Source organism: Dermacentor variabilis, chromosome 3, assembly GCF_050947875.1.
Source record: "Dermacentor variabilis isolate Ectoservices chromosome 3, ASM5094787v1, whole genome shotgun sequence".
Lineage (NCBI taxonomy): Eukaryota > Metazoa > Arthropoda > Arachnida > Ixodida > Ixodidae > Dermacentor > Dermacentor variabilis.
This window is the reverse complement of record NC_134570.1, coordinates 6,132,135-6,149,620: the sequence shown is the minus strand read 5'-3', so window position 1 is coordinate 6,149,620 and position 17,486 is coordinate 6,132,135. Positions and strand designations below refer to the sequence as shown.

The window sequence follows — 17,486 nt, the reverse complement described above, 5'->3', positions numbered from 1 at the left end:
GTCGTCCACGTCCGCCAAGTCATGCTCGAAACTACAAAATGAAATAGAAAACTAAAATCCGAATAAAGCGATGAAGCGGCGGCGTACCTCGAATATCCAACGCCTAAACAAAGGGGCAGCAGCCAGCGCTCGAAGAAACGGGAGAAGCAGACGCCGCAGCAGCTCGCTTCCAGACCCGGCCAATGGGGCGGCTCATAGAACGCACGTGACGGAGCAAGCCAATCGGCGGCCGCGACAAGGAGCTCCGCGACCTTCAGACTTTTTGCTTTTTTATGCTTGCTCTTCTCTCTATCAGGAAATGAAAGAGAGGAGTCAAAATGCAAAGAGGCGCGCTTTTCAACGGTACCAGCATGGCCGCGCCGCGTACTGCCGTTCCGGAGCTAGGGACGCTCGAAAACCGTGACTTTTCCACCGATTTTCACGAAATTTTCGCTGTATTGCCTTATGTATATATTTATTTGTGGTACTTAGCAGTCGTTTTCAGCGGAAATACTTGGAAAACTTATAGAAAAGGGGTCAAAGATTCGAAATCTGCAACTTTCTAAAAAGTGATTTTTGGGTCGTTTTTCCAGAGTTGATCCCCGCGTCCCCCCTTAAAAGGAAGCACACGACTATAGATTTGGAAACTAAGTGCTTACAACCAATGAGGTGATCGCCGTGAATGTACTTGCATCAGATAGCGACGGTTACGATGGCAGCAACGATGCGGTAGGGCAGTCTGACTCAACATTGTCCTCACAGGAGGCCCAGCAGATGGTTCAGTCCCTCCAGGGCTTTGTTTTTGTGAGGAACCTTCCGCTGCAGTATGTGGAGCACTTGGATGCCTTGGAGAAGGACGTCAGCAACTTTTGCATAAATCATGCATGGCTGACAGACAGACTTTTCTCGTGCAAGCCAGTGAGAAATACGTGGCGAGATGCTTGTGGCGATCCCTTCTCAGCGTTTCTTCTCGATTTTTCAAGCTGACAGGTTGCCGCTGCAGCCTTCTCACAATCTTTAAAAAGCCCCTTTTGGGACCATCAAAGTGATGCCTCAGCGATGTTCACATATCGCTTGCCACCCCTGACACCTATTTGCAGTTGTTATAGCAGTTCCATTCTTTAACGCTGACAGCTGTGGCTTGTGACACGCAATTGTAGCGCCCAGGAAGCAGTTAAACGAGTGAACACAATCAGCAGCCGGATGGAGGAAGGTGATGGGGAAAAGCACGGGCCTCCCACCATTATACTTTTCTCACATCAGCTCCGCTATCCCCCTATTTTGACATTTTCATGTAACCCGGTTATAACAATGGAATTTTCGTGGCACTTGAATATAGTTATAAGTGGGCCCCGACTGTCATTATATAAGGCAGCATGCGCAGAAAATGTTGCGGAACGCGTCCTCCAAGCACTCATCGTCATCTAAAGCTTCCGGACATTCATCTCCGGCCACTTCAAGGGCCGCCTTGCCGAAACAGTTGGCTACTGTGGCCTGCTTCAAGTCGTCTGGATCGCGCCGAGCAGGTCAATCTTGAGATCGGTTCGCATACGGAGGTTTATGAGGAGCTGTTGAATAGTCGTTTTCGATAGCCTACCTTGAATGCCTTTATGATACCCTGGTCAAGGAGTGCAGTCTTGCTGTGGTGTTCGGCGGGAGAAACTTCAATTCGATGTGCTGCAGCTTGCAAGTTGTTTGATGGGCCAAACAGTTGTGTACCAGAAGGCAAACTCGGCGGCCCGACTTGCCCAACTCAGCGTCCCAAGCCTGCAGCCATTCAACAAAAAGTTGACGTGTCATCCAGGCCTTCCTATTACAGCCGTGGCAGACGGGAAGCTGTTTACAGTTCTTGAAGCAGCTTGATGACTTGCTCTTCCCGATCACGAATGGCCGTAGCTTGCACGAGCCGTCCATGTTGGCTCCAAGCAGCACCGACACACGCACTTTGCTCATTTTACCGCCGTGGCATGAGGCTCCATGAAGAGCGAGTGTCTTATTCGGCAACATTTACCAAAAGAGACCAGTTTCGTCTGCATTGAAGATTTCTGCAGGCGAAAACTTCTCAGTGATCTTCAGCCACTCCTCAGAAAGCCACTGCTGCATCTCCTGGCTGCTGACAGCCCCACTTTCGCCTGAAATGGCCTTTCCTACAATGCCATGGTGGTTTTTAAACCGTTGCAGCCATCCAGTGCCTTTGCGGAAGTTCTCTTTGCCAAGAGCCGTAGCAAACCATTTGGCCTTTTCGATTAACATCGGGCCATCCACGGGAATATTTTTTGCTCGGATTTCAAGAAACCACATATAGAGTGCCTTCTCCCCTTTGTCAAAAGCAGCAGGGCGCACACGACACGCTCCCAAGCGACTTTCCTCACCTGCTTTAAGCTTGATGTCCTGCTTGTTTTTTAACAACGTACTTAAAGTACTCCGCGGAATGCCGAATGCGTCTGCCACGGAGGACTTCCTTTCTCCATTCTCGACACGCCGGATTACTCCAAGCTTTCTTGCGAAGTCCAGATTCTCCCTCTTTTTTATGTCCGCAGATGCCATAGCTCACCAGATGACTGCAATTACACACGCTACACACGGCACATTGAAACAGAGGTACGCACAACAAAACGCGCGATGCGCAGCTGGAGCAGTCCGAGCGAAGCTCGAGCGGCAGTCAACGGGGCTGCGAAGGAACGACAAAGGGAAAAGAAAGAAGAGAGCAGGGAAAAGGATCGGCAGAATATGCCGTCGAAGGCGCTGTGTTCGTTTTTTGAGCCCTCTCTGGCTCTCTTGACTCCCCTGGCCCACGAGCGACCGTGCCGACCCCTCACTCTCTCTCTCCCCCTTTTCCCAGGAAGCGTGGCTTGGAAATGTCGCAGTGTCTCCATGCCGCGCACTCTCTTCGCTGAGCTCCAATGCCCTTGCCCAATGCATACGCCGGCAGTAGAGGAGGAGCGAGAGAGCTCGCGCCGGTAGGGCGCAAGAACGGGGGAAAGGCTCTGCGTCTCCGTCGCTAGGCGACGACTGCGCATGCGCAGAGGAGGAGCCTGCTGTCTGACTCTGCGGAAATGTTTTCCCCTGAGGACCGGACACAAATGTCTTTGGGAAAAGCGCACCTTCCAGGGGCGCGGTGCGGCATTCGATATATTGAATGTCTGACGAAAATGGAATTCGATATACTATGCAATTGTCCTATACTTTTACATAGTATTTTCAAGGGGGTAATCTGTGTGTTCGATATAGCCAATAATTCGAAATATGCGGGTTCGATATATCTGGGTTCGACTGTATAGGCGCACTGACACGTTTATAGAACTTTGCCAGCTATTCTGGAGCTAAGAAAACCACACTGATTCCTGCACGCTGCCCAATGTTTTTAGCCAATTGGACACATCATAGACATATGGGAGCACTGCAAACCAGGGCCTTTCATCACGCTGGCACCATGACTGAGTGGGCTCATCATGTTTGGTGCGCTTAATGAGCGCTGAAGGGAGCACTACAGCACCGTTCACAACACTGTGCAAGGCCATTTGGGCATCCCCTGCCGGAATTGCAGCTGCGTGCCCCTCTTTGAAAGTATGGAAGTTTTGGCGAGACATGGCTTATAGCTCACGTGGGAAATAATAGAAGCAGATTTCCTCAGAAAACTGGGTAGCTTGTGTATTAGTTCCCTTTCTATACCGCTGACACTTAGTGAAGTCATGCATCTGAACAGATAGTGTTAGTAATGTGCATTTTTTAATGTGACCATGTGTTTAGCAAAAAAGATTTGCTGTTAGAGCACCCCTTTTGTCTGCTTGTCATTTTCTGTGCATGCCCCACATGATTTTGCAATGTCAATAAAATGGTGTTGGAAGTCAGCGCAATGTGTGTTATCTCTCTCAGTCCTTTGCGCTGTACGTCATTTCTACCATGAATTACCTTCTACCCCAAGCCTTCACCCTAGTTGGTTTTGATAGAACAATGTATAACATGGAGTGGCCCCAAGGCCAGCTTTCTTTTCTAGAGCATCTCAGCATGACCACAAGTGTCATGTCATACAGCCCATACCTGTGCAAGTTGTAGGCAAGGTCAATGGCAATAAGCACGCCTGTGGGTGAGGGGTAGATGCTCATGTTGTCAGTTGTGTAGTCCAGGAACTTGGCTCGGGCATAACGTTCCACATCATGAGAGTCATAGTCACCCCATCGCAGCTGCACATCAATCCAGTATTTCTGTGTTGTCGTGCCATCCATGGTGTCCCTATTGGGGGCAGAGAAATCGTTGGACTTGCATGCATGCACAAACACACCCACATTGCTCTAAAGGAACAACCAAACATATTGTAAACAGTATGAGTGCAACACTATTTGTAAATGACATGTTTCCTGAGAAGTAGAGATCCTGCTCTGTTGGTGGACAACAGTGACCGTCACTTAGTGCAATGATGACAGACAACCATTTTTCATGCACAAGGCTTCTAAGGGTCAAGATGGCACTAACAGTTGGTTCAGATGAAGACCTGATATAAATGGCAGATGGTACCAGTCCATTCCAAATGAAAGGTCATGAAAATGAAAGGCTTTTTTTCAATAGAGCCACAGACACTGACAGAGTGCAGAAATTTTCACTAGCCACCAAAGACACAATAGTCATCTTACATGATGCTGCTATTCAAAAACAAACCTGCTGGCTTTAGAGCAGCTAATACAAGATATGCCATTGCAAAAATCTTGCTGCTAGCTCAGCATGCACGCATTTCTGCAGCAAAGTACACCGTATATGCACCAGCGAAGCAAAATTTTTGCAGCCAATAGTCTGTAATAGTCAGGTTGGTTAATAGAATTTTGCAGCAATACTACAGGCAGATTCAACTAGGAAAAATCGTCTATTAGAGATTTTGCTGACATGCCCGATAATTTAGACGCCTTCACGGCACTGCCATGTACCCGTAGTCTATGTACGAGAACCTTTGAAATGGGGGACGCAAAAGAAAAAAAGAAAAACCTTTGCCATTCGATTTTCCAGACTTTTTGCTATGAGTGCTCGTCTAATACGGCATTATTCGAAGCCACCACTGCCCCCATTTTGATTATCTCGCAACCTCGAACTGTCTATCTTGCATGCAAATCCTCTGGCAGTCGTAGCCACCACCATGGCAACGCTAGACCTAGCTACTTCGAAGTTTGCTACTGAACTTCTTGTTGTTCGGTGGCGTGCTTTTCATTAAAACAATTAGCTGCTGTTAGCAATGGCGCCGACTCCGCCTTTGTAATCCTCACGAATGGCTGCGTAGTTCAGAAAGCATGGCGCATTGCTAATGCCAGTTCCCAAAAGCTAGCTGCGCCTCAATACAGTAATGTTACACGGTGAAACATTGCTAAGTATGGCGGTGAAGCACACTAAGAGCAGCGGCAGTCTAACCAGGTTAGGATTTGGGGAAATTTTCGGAACAGAAAAAAAATGGCATTCTGGAGCAATTTAGAAACAGCCACAGCTGCATTTTGGAGAAGTTTCGGAGAGGAAAAGTTGGTCTTTCTGGAACAATTAGAGTAGTAAAGCAGTAATCTGTAGCCATTAAGCAAAGCGTGTTATTACTGTGCAATCAGTAAGTACTGCTCAACAGTAAAGGAAGACTCATAGCCAAAAGCGACCAATTAAACTTGCCTTCCCACAGATGGAATATCATGCAGAGTATGTTGCAAATATTTTTATTTGGGTAGCCAAGGAACGTAATTTTATAAACAATAGAATTTTGTAGGCTAGCGAGAACTAAGATACACGCCTGGGTGCAAGACATACATAAAATTACAAATGAGTTAGAACAATTTGCACCATCAGGCACAAGACAAAAGTGATGGCAAATGTCTTATGTACATTCCAAATGACAGATGAGCTTTGATATGCTTTATACCACTTGACATAATCTGTATTATGCCCAATAACAATGCTCTGAAGCTCCACAGAGACTACATGTCTATGAACGACTTCAAGATGAGATGCCTTCATATGGTTGCAAGGATGCTGATGGTAGTGGAGAACACCGTACCATCCTGTACACTCATTTTCATTGTGAGGTGGTTTGTCAGCTTCCCGTGTGTTGTGTGGCTTTTGTGAACAGATACGAGTCTATTCGGTGTAAAACAGCAACTTTTGTCACCAATACCCGACCGTCCTTTCGAAGCACTACCTTTTACTTGCCACAAGCACATCCGAAACAATTTTGAAACAATTGCAAGGCATATTGGTGGTCACAATACAACAGGAGACGGCGGGTGCACGTGTATAATTAAGGAATACATACTGTGTCCTCTGACAATTGCCTCTTCCCACTTTTGGTATGTTTCACGCAATACTTCACGTATGCTTCAACGCAATACTTCACATATACTTCACTGCGTAACATAGCTGTACAGAGGCGAAGCTGAATTTCGGGAACTGGCATATGCAACGTGCCATGCTTTCCGCGCTCCGAAGACATTGGTGAGGATTACAAAAGCAGAGTCGGCACCAGTGCTAACAGCAGCAAATTGTTTACATGAAAAGCAATGAACAGCAAGAAGCTTGGTAGCGAACGTCTAAGTATCTTGGCTTATCATTGCTGCGGTGGTGGCTATGACTGGCAGTGGATCTGCGTGCTAGAGCGCCTGTTCTATGTGGCTTCGATCAATGCCGCTTCCGACCTGCAGTCATGGCAAGAAGTCAGTAAAATCAGACAGCGAAGGGTTCTTGCGTTCGTAAGGTCAGGTGTTCTTATAAACTGGCTCTTGGAAAAAGAGTCATATTATAACGTGCTGGTGCTGTGAAGGCATCCTAATTATCGGGCATGTCTGAAAAATCAGGCATCTGGAGAACTGGTCGTTACAAACCATACTGAAAACATTGCATTGCCGCGAAAACGCTAAAATACCACACTCTTGCGCAGTCGGTGCAGCCAGGAGCAGGCAATTTGAGTTGGATCAAAATGGCGTAAATGGCATAGTTGGAACACAACTGCAAGTCGGAAAGCGGCAATAGTCACGAGACATGGCATGTATTCCTTAATTATATACACATGCAGCTGCCGTTTCCTATCACGGTACTAGCACTGATACACTTAATAAATGCACTGGCAGGCCTTCAGAGCTATTTTGGATATGCCTTCGGCGATTTGAGCCCATGGGGGCAGTAAAAGGCATGCATTCATTTTTTTCGGACTGCTTAATTTTTCGGACGTTTTCGCAGCCACAAGGGAGTCCGAAAAATTGGATGCTGACTTCATATTCGAAATGATGTTGGATGCGGATTCATTGTAAAGGGCATGGCCTTTATCCACTTGTTTGAATATTTTAAAAATCTTGCATACGAAAATTTATACTGGTGGATACCAATAGCATACTATGCAAATGACCATTAAAAAAAATAAAATATTCATACAAGCCTGAAAAAAAAAGCATCAAGCATACTTAAAAACTTAAATCCTGTCTAGGTACAGTCAACGATAGATTTTTCGGACATGCCCGATAATTCGGACGCTTTCACAGCACCCCCATGTACCACATAGAGCCAATGTATAAGAACATCCGAAATTTTTAACACTGAGACCCTTATTGTCCCCAATTTACCCGACTATCAGTCATGACCACAGGTCCGCAACATTGATCGATGACACCTCCGCCACAATTTTCATCAATCATCTCGCAGCCTCGAGCCAGTGCTCTCGCACGGTGATCTGCTGGTAGTTGCACCACTGTGGCAACACTAAGCCTAGGCGCTTCGACGTTCACTACCAAGCTTCCTGCTGTTTGATGATGTGCTATTCATCGAAAGAATTTATCACTGTCAGCGATGTCTCTGACTCTGCCTGCATCCTCGCCAATGGCTTTGAAGCGCAGAAAGCACAAAAGAGTGAAGCATAATGCCAGATCCCAAAAGACAGCTTTACCGCAGTACAGCGTTGTTACGTGGTGAAGCGTATTACGATGAAGCACAGCAAGAGCAGAAAGGGCCACTGTTACGGGACATGGTATGTAGTCCTTTCTTGATGAAGTACCGTATTTATTCGCGTATAACCCGCACCAAAATGTGAAAAAACGCGTTTAAAAAGTGGGGGTGCGGGTTATCTGCGAATTTTTTCCTTGGGAGGGGGGGGGGGGGGGGGTCGGCTTCACCGCAATGTGCGGCGGCCTCCCCGTGTAGTCCGCCATCCCCATCGTCATCGACGCTTGTCAAGCCGATGAAGGGCCAACGAAAGGCCAGCATTGTTGAGCCTCGCGTTAGGCGCTGTTTAGTGTACTTACCCCAGTTTGCACTGTTTGCCTGCTTTGTTTTGGCATCATGAGTGCGACTCGACGGCAGTGTTTCACAGCGAAAGAGAAGCTAAAGATTATAGCCGCTGCCGAAGAAATCGGCAACAGAGCTACTGCAAGACAGCATGACGTCGACGAGTCGTGCATTCGCGACTGGAGGAAGAAAAAAGAGAGACTCGAAGCAACGAACCGGAACAGGCGAGCGTTTCGGGGTCCGAAGACTGGCGCGTACCCCCACCTCGAGACGCAGCTTGCGAAGTTCATTGAGGAGCAGAGAAGTCGTGGCCACGCTGTTTCGACTGAGATGGCGCAAATGGAAGCCCTGAAGTTGGCCCGGGAATTGAACATTCCACGTGAGTTTCGTGCAAGCCGTGGATGGCTTCAGCGCTTCATGCGAAGACATGGATTTTCTATGCGGCGGCGAACAACCATGTGCCAGTGGCTTCCTGAAGCCTACGAGGAAAAGTTGTTGAACTTTCAACGATATGTGATCGCACTTCGGAAGGAGCACAGCTATTTGCTGTCTCAGGTGGGAAATGCTGATCAAACACCTGTGTACTTTGAGATGCCGATGGACACGACCATGGAAAAAAAGGGCTCCAAATCAGTCAGCGTGCTGACCGGCGGAAATGCCAAGCTGCGCTGCACAGTCATGCTATGCGCTTTGGCTGACAGCACGAAACTGCGCCCGTATGTGATTTTCAAACGCAAGACGCCACCTGGCATTCCACTGCCCCCAGGAATCGTTGTGCGTGCGGAAGAAAATTCGTGGATGAACAGTGGCCGAGTCGGTGACTGGCTTCGAGTAATCTGGGAGCGAAGACCAGGTGCCTTGCTGGCACGCCGGTCGATGCTCGTACTAGATTCCTTCAGAGGCCACTGCACTGATGCGGTGAAGGCTCGCCTTGCCGAGACCAGCACCGACCTCGTCATAATACCTGGTGGCATGACGTCCATGCTACAGCCACTCGACGTGTGCCTGAACAAGCCGTTCAAGGCACACGTGAAGCGGCTGTATGCCCAGTTGATGGCCGACGGCATTTACGCCCTCACACCGACGGGACGCGTGCGAAGGCCTGATATTCCATTGCTGTGCCAGTGGATCGTGGATGCGTGGAAAGCGATACCGGCCGATTTGGTGCGCAAAAGCTTTAAAAAATGTGCGATCAGTAATAGTCTGGATGGTTCCGAGGACGACTACGTCTTTGAGAGTGGCGATGAAGCCTCGGATGGCAGTAGTGAGAGCGGCGACGATTAAGAATCGGATAACCAGTGACGTGGTGGCGGTCGTTTGAATAAATGTTCTGAAAACGAAATGATCACTGAGTGTGAGTTGCATCTTTCTAGCGCTCATTTTTTTTTTCAGGTAAACGTGCGGGTTATACGCGAGTTTTTTTTTTTTTTTTCCGCCGAGTTCAAAGTTAGGGGTGCGGGTTATACGCAGGGGCGGGTTATACGCGGGTAAATACGGTAGCTTGCTGATAAATCAATCAACAGCCGCTGGGTAAGTTTCGTTAACTGGATTCATTAAGAGAAACACAACTCAATAGTGGCAAGGTAGGCTACAGCAGGGAAAGCAAGTCCTTGCTTTTTGAAGTCCATAGCACCCGTCCTATGTACGTTCCTTTATCATCTTTGTTTTTCCGTGCTGCCCTGTTATGTGTTAAACTCCATAGGATCTCTAGAGCTGCTATTTCTACCACACCCCCAAGGTTAGAGTTCTGATTACTACCAAGCTCCCAAACACACAAAGGCACTTGGAGGGCAGTCTACGCGCGCACTCAAGTTACAGGCAGCTGTGTTCCGAGCTGCCTCCCCTTGGAACTGTGACTCGTGGGTTGATCCATCTGCTGAGTGTTGTGCACTGAAGCCTTAACTTATTGATCACTGATTGTACATTACTTAAACGTCCTTAGCACTTTGACTGGCATTTTCTTTTTGCATACTACTTCAGTAGACATTTTCTTCTACAGAGAAACTGTTTATTCGTCGTCGCTTTCTTCCAATGAAGAATTCATCAGTAGTTTACAAATCCCTTCGTCTGTTGAAGTACAGATGGCTGTCCTTCCGAGACAGGGTGATAGAAAACCGAGACATTTGCTCCCCTGCTGTAAGAAATTTTCTACAAGTTACATCTGTTTACCATCTCTCTATAAATAGTACAAAGGCATGCAATATTCATTTTTGCACGAGTTGCTTCTTGAGAGGTAGGAAATGCACTGAAAAGACAAAATGAGTATACAGTCGAATCCCGCTAAACGTAATTGCACCCCGGGGCACAGGAAAGCATGCATTGTCATAGAAATTCGTTGTCAAGATATCAAATACATACGTGACACGTGATCTGCTGATGCAAAAAAAAAAAAACAAGTTTTAATGCCACAAATTGGTTAGTTTGGCCTGTTTGCACTACTTGGCACGCACTGGCACAAAGTGACTCTCACATTCCCCTAGCAGAGCCATTGCTTCATCATTGTCCTGAGTACCAATGCAGTGCTTGATCATATAGAAGAATGCATCCGTGACCTGTGATGTGGTTGGTGGAGCAGGCTCATGTTGTGCAGCTGCTTCGCCTTCGTCCGATGAAACGCACCAATCCTGGACGCTTCTAAGGATTTGTTTATCGGTCACTTCCTTGTGCACCATCAAGTAAGAGTCAGGTTAGAAGTATTTGTAGGTATGCACGTCGGCAGGCACATTTCCTGTTTCCAGCAGGGCTGCCCACACAGCTGTCACTTCATCGGATGGTGACTCGCGGTAGTCAAAGGGTTCATTATACACACATGCACCTGCATTCTCCTGTCACATCATGAGCACTGATATGCTTAAAAGTGTACTGGCAGGGCTTCAGAGCTGTTTGGACGTACCTGTGGCTATTTGAGCCCTTAGGAGCAGTAAAAAGCTTGCATTCATTTTTTTGGGGACCGCCCCATTTCTCAGAGATTTTTGTGGTTCAGGTGGCCGAAAAATCAGACGCTGACTGTAGAACTATCGTGCCAACATATGGTACATAAAAGCAAGATGCAAGTCAGCATGTTTCACAGATATCTTTGCAATGTCCATGTGCCATCCAGTAAGGTTTCAGCAAGCTATTTAATGTGAAAGGTAAGCTCGGTGCCCAAGTTTTACAGATACTGTATACAAGATAATGCGTGAACACTGCAACTGCGTCTACATAGGTGAAATGGGAACTTTCACGTGGAGGCTAAAAAAAAGATAAGCATAATGTGAACAAGCATCAAATGCGATAAATGACCACATGCACACATGTGACCACTGCACAGGCTGGGACAATGGCTGGAAGTGCTCATAACTCAGCTGACATCTCACAAGCTTAACAAGACCCTGCAAACATTCACTTGGCCCACTTGTGTTCACCATGGCATGATGGGTGACTAAGATATGTACCCTTTGCTCACTTACTTTGAGTCAGCCAGAAGAGATGGCCGGGAGACATTCCACTTGTAAGTGGCAAAGAGCAACACATCAGCACAAGAGCTGTTCATCTTGTAGGATTTCCGTGGATGGATTGTTTCCTTCTGTACGGTCTCAATTTCCAAGGCGTCTAGCTCTTGGTCGAAGACCTGCAGACAGCATTAAAGCTAGCAACACCACCACAGACTAGTGCGCCATACATTACAACCATGAAGTGTGGCATGCATAATATTCGTGCCAATGCAGATGCATGCAATCACAATAAAAAGTCATATTTACTCAATAACAACATGCACCTTATTTTGTGCAAAAGACATGAAATTCCAGGCAAGCAGGATTTATTATTGAGATCTCACATAGCCAAGATGATTAGAATGAAAATGTTAATTCACACACTGTGGGAATGGCCCTGAACGATTAGAATTAAGAATAGGTAAAAGCCACTGATGGTGAATCAAATGGAGAGCTTTAACCACATAAAAGCCTTGCAACAGAACTTGACGTGGACAGGAGCTGCTCAGCATTGACCTCAATCACCATTCTGATTCATCAGTATAAAGAATGTCCAAGACATGTAGCTTTGACCACTGTCTGTCTCCCCCCCAAACTAAGGTCCCTCTATAATTTTCAAGGCAGCAACATCTGCCGCGCGCGCCACCTAGGAAGTTCCTGTAGCAGACGGCGCCCACGCTAAACTGCGGCGCCGCGGCATTCGTGAGGTGAAAAAATATCTGCACACGCACGGAAAATAAAACCTACTGGTGCCTGACTGTGGTGAAAAACGAAAGGGCCCGAACTGCTAAATCTAGTCCTTTAATTTCAAATGAGCACAGAAGGAAAAACGCTCAAGAGAGGGGAATGAGGGCTTGATCGCCTTGATTTCGCATGTTTACATTTCGCTCGTTAGCGCTCAATCACCGCGCGAGCCTTGGTGATTGATTGCGCTTAACCCTTTGAGGGTCGAATTATTTTGAAAAAAACTTTCCCAGGTGGTCAAATTACTTTGTTGCGGATCTTGAATGTACAAAATGTATAAAGTCTGGAATAAATACTAAAATATAATTAGGAACAGTATTTTGGTGTCGGCATCACTCAGAACTGCAAAATGGTCAATAGTACTTCCGAGCGTGGTACTCCTTGAAACACGGGTCTACGCACAGCGCCTTATCGTAGTCTGCACACCTAAAATGTGTGTCTGTTCTTTTGGAGCGAGGAGTTGTGTTGGCGCACACATGACATCTCTGCGTGTGACTGCCTTGGGCAGAGGTCTGATGCACCCTCTCGCGTAAGCGCATTGCCGCAGAGAGCGAGAATACCTCGTGAGCGGTGGTGATAAACAAGCTAAGAGCAGTGCCAATCAAGATAGAAATCAACTTCCGCTGCCACTGCAAGAGCGTGCCGACAAAGAGAAAAGCCACGTTTCGCGCGCCTCCGTTGTGATCATGCGGCGGAACCAAAACCGCAAAAGCGCGTTGCCACTGAGAGCGAGAATACCTCGTGATCGCGAACGTCGCTGATAAACAAGCTAAGAGCAGCGCCAATCAAGATAGAAATCAACTTCCACCTTCCTGCAAGAGAGTGCCGACAAAGAAAATGACGTTTCGCGCGGCTCCGTTGCGATCACACGGCGAAACCGAAACCGCCAAAGGGGCGTTGCCACAGTCTGAGCGACGCGCTGAAGCTAGCAATCAGTTCTGTTTATCTCCCCAAGAAGGTAGCGCAAATTTCAAACGCTTCTTGTAAGTGCTAAGAGGTGGCAGCACCTCTCGGTGAGCCCGCATCCTCATTATGGCGTGAAATTTCAAACGGAGGGTCGGAACCGTACTCGTACGGCAAGGACCTTGCGGGACAGAAAACCGCCGCCGTGGCGAAAACCTTCAAAGGGTTAATCCCGTTTGCTCTGTTAATTATTTTGCTTGTAAGTGTGCTGCATACACATAGCAGTTACTTTGAACAAAGAATTTGTGTAAAAAAGAAGGCTGACACTCGCTTGGACCAAAAAACTTTCGATATAACGTCGCTGAAACGTGCGACCCTCATGGTAACTGAACATCTTGTGTATGTGTGTGTGTGTGGAAATGAGAGTCTTCTTGACGCTGAGTGTGTCTGTCGTGTAGCGATTACCCGATGACTGTTGTGCCTAGCGGTTTAATGCTACGAGGCAGTGCAACTGTCGTGACATTCTGAAGCGGTGGTATCGTGTCAGCGAGTCTCCTCGATCGCGTTCGGGCTGCCAGAGCGATCTAATCTCGCGGCACACCAACATCGAGCGTAGTGTGTGCGCGTATGTGAATGCGGCTGACTGTTCTCGTGAACTGTGCGACGTCGCCACGTAAACTTGAATCATGACGCGCATTGTTGTGTTTATGCCTTTTCGGCTCCGTGCACCGCTAAAGCCCCGTAAGAATTAGGGTGCCCTTATACGAAACGCACGCGGATCGGCCTAGCTATTACTGCACTGTGTTTTGCTGGCAATCCGTGTATCGGTTCAGGCGTTTTTCTTATGTTAATTTGCAGTTGTGTGTTTTTCATCAGTAAAATGGCTTCGCCAATTATTGAAACATCTTCGAGTGTTATACCCCTGTCACACGGCAAATCTAATGTCATTTCCAACAAATGACATTTGTTGCGATTAATGTCATTATCACAGCGCGCTGTCACACGGCGAAAACTAATGTCATTTGAAAATGATAACAATGACGATAGTAAAAAAATGACACGCCTCAAACCCACTTTTGTCCAATAATTATTTTCCAATATGCTAAATTTCACTAGAATATGTGATCGTTGCTTTCAAACCGTAGCGTTCGATCGCTAACTTGTCGCATTGACAACGAAGTCGAGCCAAGCCAAGCCAAAGCTAAGGCAAGCAACAGGGCGAAGAGAACGATAGGCGCGTCCGCTACATCTGCTAAAGTGGTACGAGAAGGGCAGTTGCATCTCATCGCCGTTCTGATGTGCATGCGGGCTTCTAATCTCATTCTTGGCGCGTGCCACAGGAAAACACGCGCACGCTTTTACGCCAAGTCAATTGAAGCGGCCGCGGCCGATGCTCCGGTGCGAACCAACACGACTGCTGCAGTGAAAGCTAAAGACGGCTGTCCGGTCACTGGACTGAGAGTAGTTTTCTGTATTTACGCTCGTGATGGACTTCAATGTCGTTAAAGCAATAATTAGGTAATAAAATGGATAAAATAATAGTGTTTTTTTGTTAAAACAAAAAAGAAGCATGTACTGTTTGCGAAACACTGGTAAACTCATGGTATCGAGGATACACATTCACTTCCAAACGAATGCGAATGAGTTTGGCGAACTCATTCGTTTGTAAATGTCATTTTCGAAAATGTCCTTAAGTTTTACCGTGTGACACCAAACAAATGGCATTATCAGCGAATGTCATTCGTTGTAAATGACATTAGATTTGCCGTGTGACAGGGGTATAAGGGAAACTTGGAAGGAACGAGCTCGCAGCTGTATGTAATCTACTTTGATATATTGTATTGCACTTTATTATTTGATGGCAGATAGCAGTGGCTATGCAGAATTTGTTTTCAAAAGCAGAGTAATGCAGGCACTTAGGAATATATTTATTCATATATGCAATGCACCAAATATGAATACGATATGCAGAGTTGGATGACTTTTTGGGCATATTGTGAAGCGCAGTTAATAACGCGGGCACAAACACAGGAAAGTATAAAAGTAGAATTCGCTGCTGAAATTTGCTGAAATTGCGCACTTAACGCAATGCGGATATTTGTCAGCGAGTTAATGCGCTTCTGCCACACTATTTACTTGCATGGTAGGTCATACTGCACTTGCTAAGTCAACGGGCTCATAATGCACTAAAATCAATAATCTCCACAAACTTCGGCCGTCAAAATTCATGCGCGCGAATGAAATACTATCGCAGCTCTGCACACACACGTGTATAGTTTCTCTCGCACCTTCGTATCGATCTACGTTACTTTCCTAGCATAGTAGTGCAGTTACCGACGGTTCAGACTTTCCGTCCAATTCTATGCGACCACATTTATCTTCTGGTTAGGTTTTGTTTGCCGCGCGGGATGCAAAATAACTTCTTGCCGTCCTACGTCTGATCTCGGCACCCACCTGCACAGCAACAAGGCATTTCGGTCCTTTGCATCCTAGGTAATACTGATCGAGCTATTCAGCAAGCTCCATAATGAACTAAAATAAATATTCACCACAAACTTTGGCCATCAACATTCATGCACGCGAGTGAAATACTATCACAGCTCGACACATGTAGGTGTATACTTCCTATCGCACCTTCGTATCGCTCTACGTTACTTGCCTCGCATAGTCGTGCAGTTAGCGACGGTTCAAAGTCCTTCCGTTAAATTCTGTGCAACCATACTTTTCTTCTGGTTAGGTTCTGGTTGCCGCGCGGGATGCAAAATAACTTCTTGCCATCCTTCGTCCGGTTTCGGCACCTAACCGCACAGCAACAAGGCATTTCGGCCCTCCCAGAATGAAATTATCGCAGCAATGTGCATATCACAACAGGCGAAACGCGCACACTTCGCCCGGGGCGCAGAAACTTTCATGGCGGCAAAGGGGCTGAGCAAGGTCACATGTCACCGTTCAGCCTATCACTGGCGTCGTCGGCTGGATCAAAGCCTGTCAATACTTTAAAATTATTGAGGGACTTTATCTCAAACTTATCCAAAGCTCCCTCTAGGCCCAAAAGTGGTTGCCCAATCAACTTCTTTTCTCCAGACTCCTTTCTGAGTATGCTTGACTGCGCTGCTAATGGAAGGGAAAGAAGGAAATGTGGGATTTGCTACCAAAATGCTACCAAAATGCATACGTTTTGTTTATTTAAAACACCACAATAGCCAATGTGTCAACTGTAAAGTAACAGTACCCAAAAGGCTACACATTATTTCAGGGCACCAAAAAAGGAGAGAGAGGGAGAACAGCCCTGTTGCAACCTTTACAGTCATTTTTTCAAAATTTTGACTCATTCAGGTTTCCCAGGGAGCGGAGGGCCGCAGCGTCAAGAAGCATGCCTTTTGGCTGTGCATGTGCAGCCTTTCCGCTCCCCGGAAAACATTTCATTAAACTTCAGTTGTGAGTGAGTGCCTGTCCTGTCCACTGCATTTCTTCCCGCCCGTATTTTCGCTCAACGCACTACATGACTAAGGCTTTGATGCACCAAACACAAGGTGTTATGAAATCAAATGCAAGAGCAGCAAAAGCTGTGTTGTTCTGTAGCTTGTGTAAAAAGCTGGTGCCTTAATATTTAAGCACGTCAGGTAATGGCACTAGTGGATCATGTCCTAAAACTAAAGCAGGGTGTAAAGGTGTGTGTTGTTTATATCCATTGTGCCAAAGTTTTTATCTGTATGTTTCGATATGTGTACATGTCAGTAAAGTGTGCATAACTGTTATTGGCTCTTGACACTTCTAGCATGTTGGCGGGTCTTCTTTTGCAAGTAAAAAATTGTGTGTGAGATGTGTGTGCCTAATCTTTAGTCAGCATAACACTTCTTTGCCAAGTGTTTGCTAAGAGGCATACTGCAGTAATTGAATACTTGTTTCTCAAATTTTTTTTTTCTGCCTCCACACCTATGTGTTCTTGTGTCTTAGAACCATCTGTGTAATTTTTATATTTGCGCTGACGAGCGCGGAAGTCTTGTATGTGTGCTTGTGTGGTGTCTCTTCTTTAGATGTGTCAATATGCAAACACACTTTGCAAGGTAACACCACAGGGACAATCGCAGTAGGTTTTAAGGTACCTGGAGGACCTCACAAGGAATATCATAATCTCGACGGTATTCCTCATAT

General features: G+C 46.6%; 1 protein-coding gene across 2 annotated transcripts in view; it reads right to left on the bottom strand.

Moving 5' to 3' along the window:
* Prp8 (pre-mRNA processing factor 8) overlaps positions 1–17,486 on the bottom strand; it is a 376,058-nt gene that overhangs the window by 84,316 nt on the left and 274,256 nt on the right. For both annotated transcript variants that reach the window (XM_075684108.1, XM_075684107.1), the window contains exons 27-28: positions 11,661–11,821; positions 4,021–4,212 (exon numbers count right to left, since the gene is read on the bottom strand). In XM_075684108.1, coding sequence (XP_075540223.1) covers positions 4,021–4,212; positions 11,661–11,821 — 353 coding nt within the window. The remainder of the gene's footprint in view (positions 1–4,020; positions 4,213–11,660; positions 11,822–17,486) is intronic.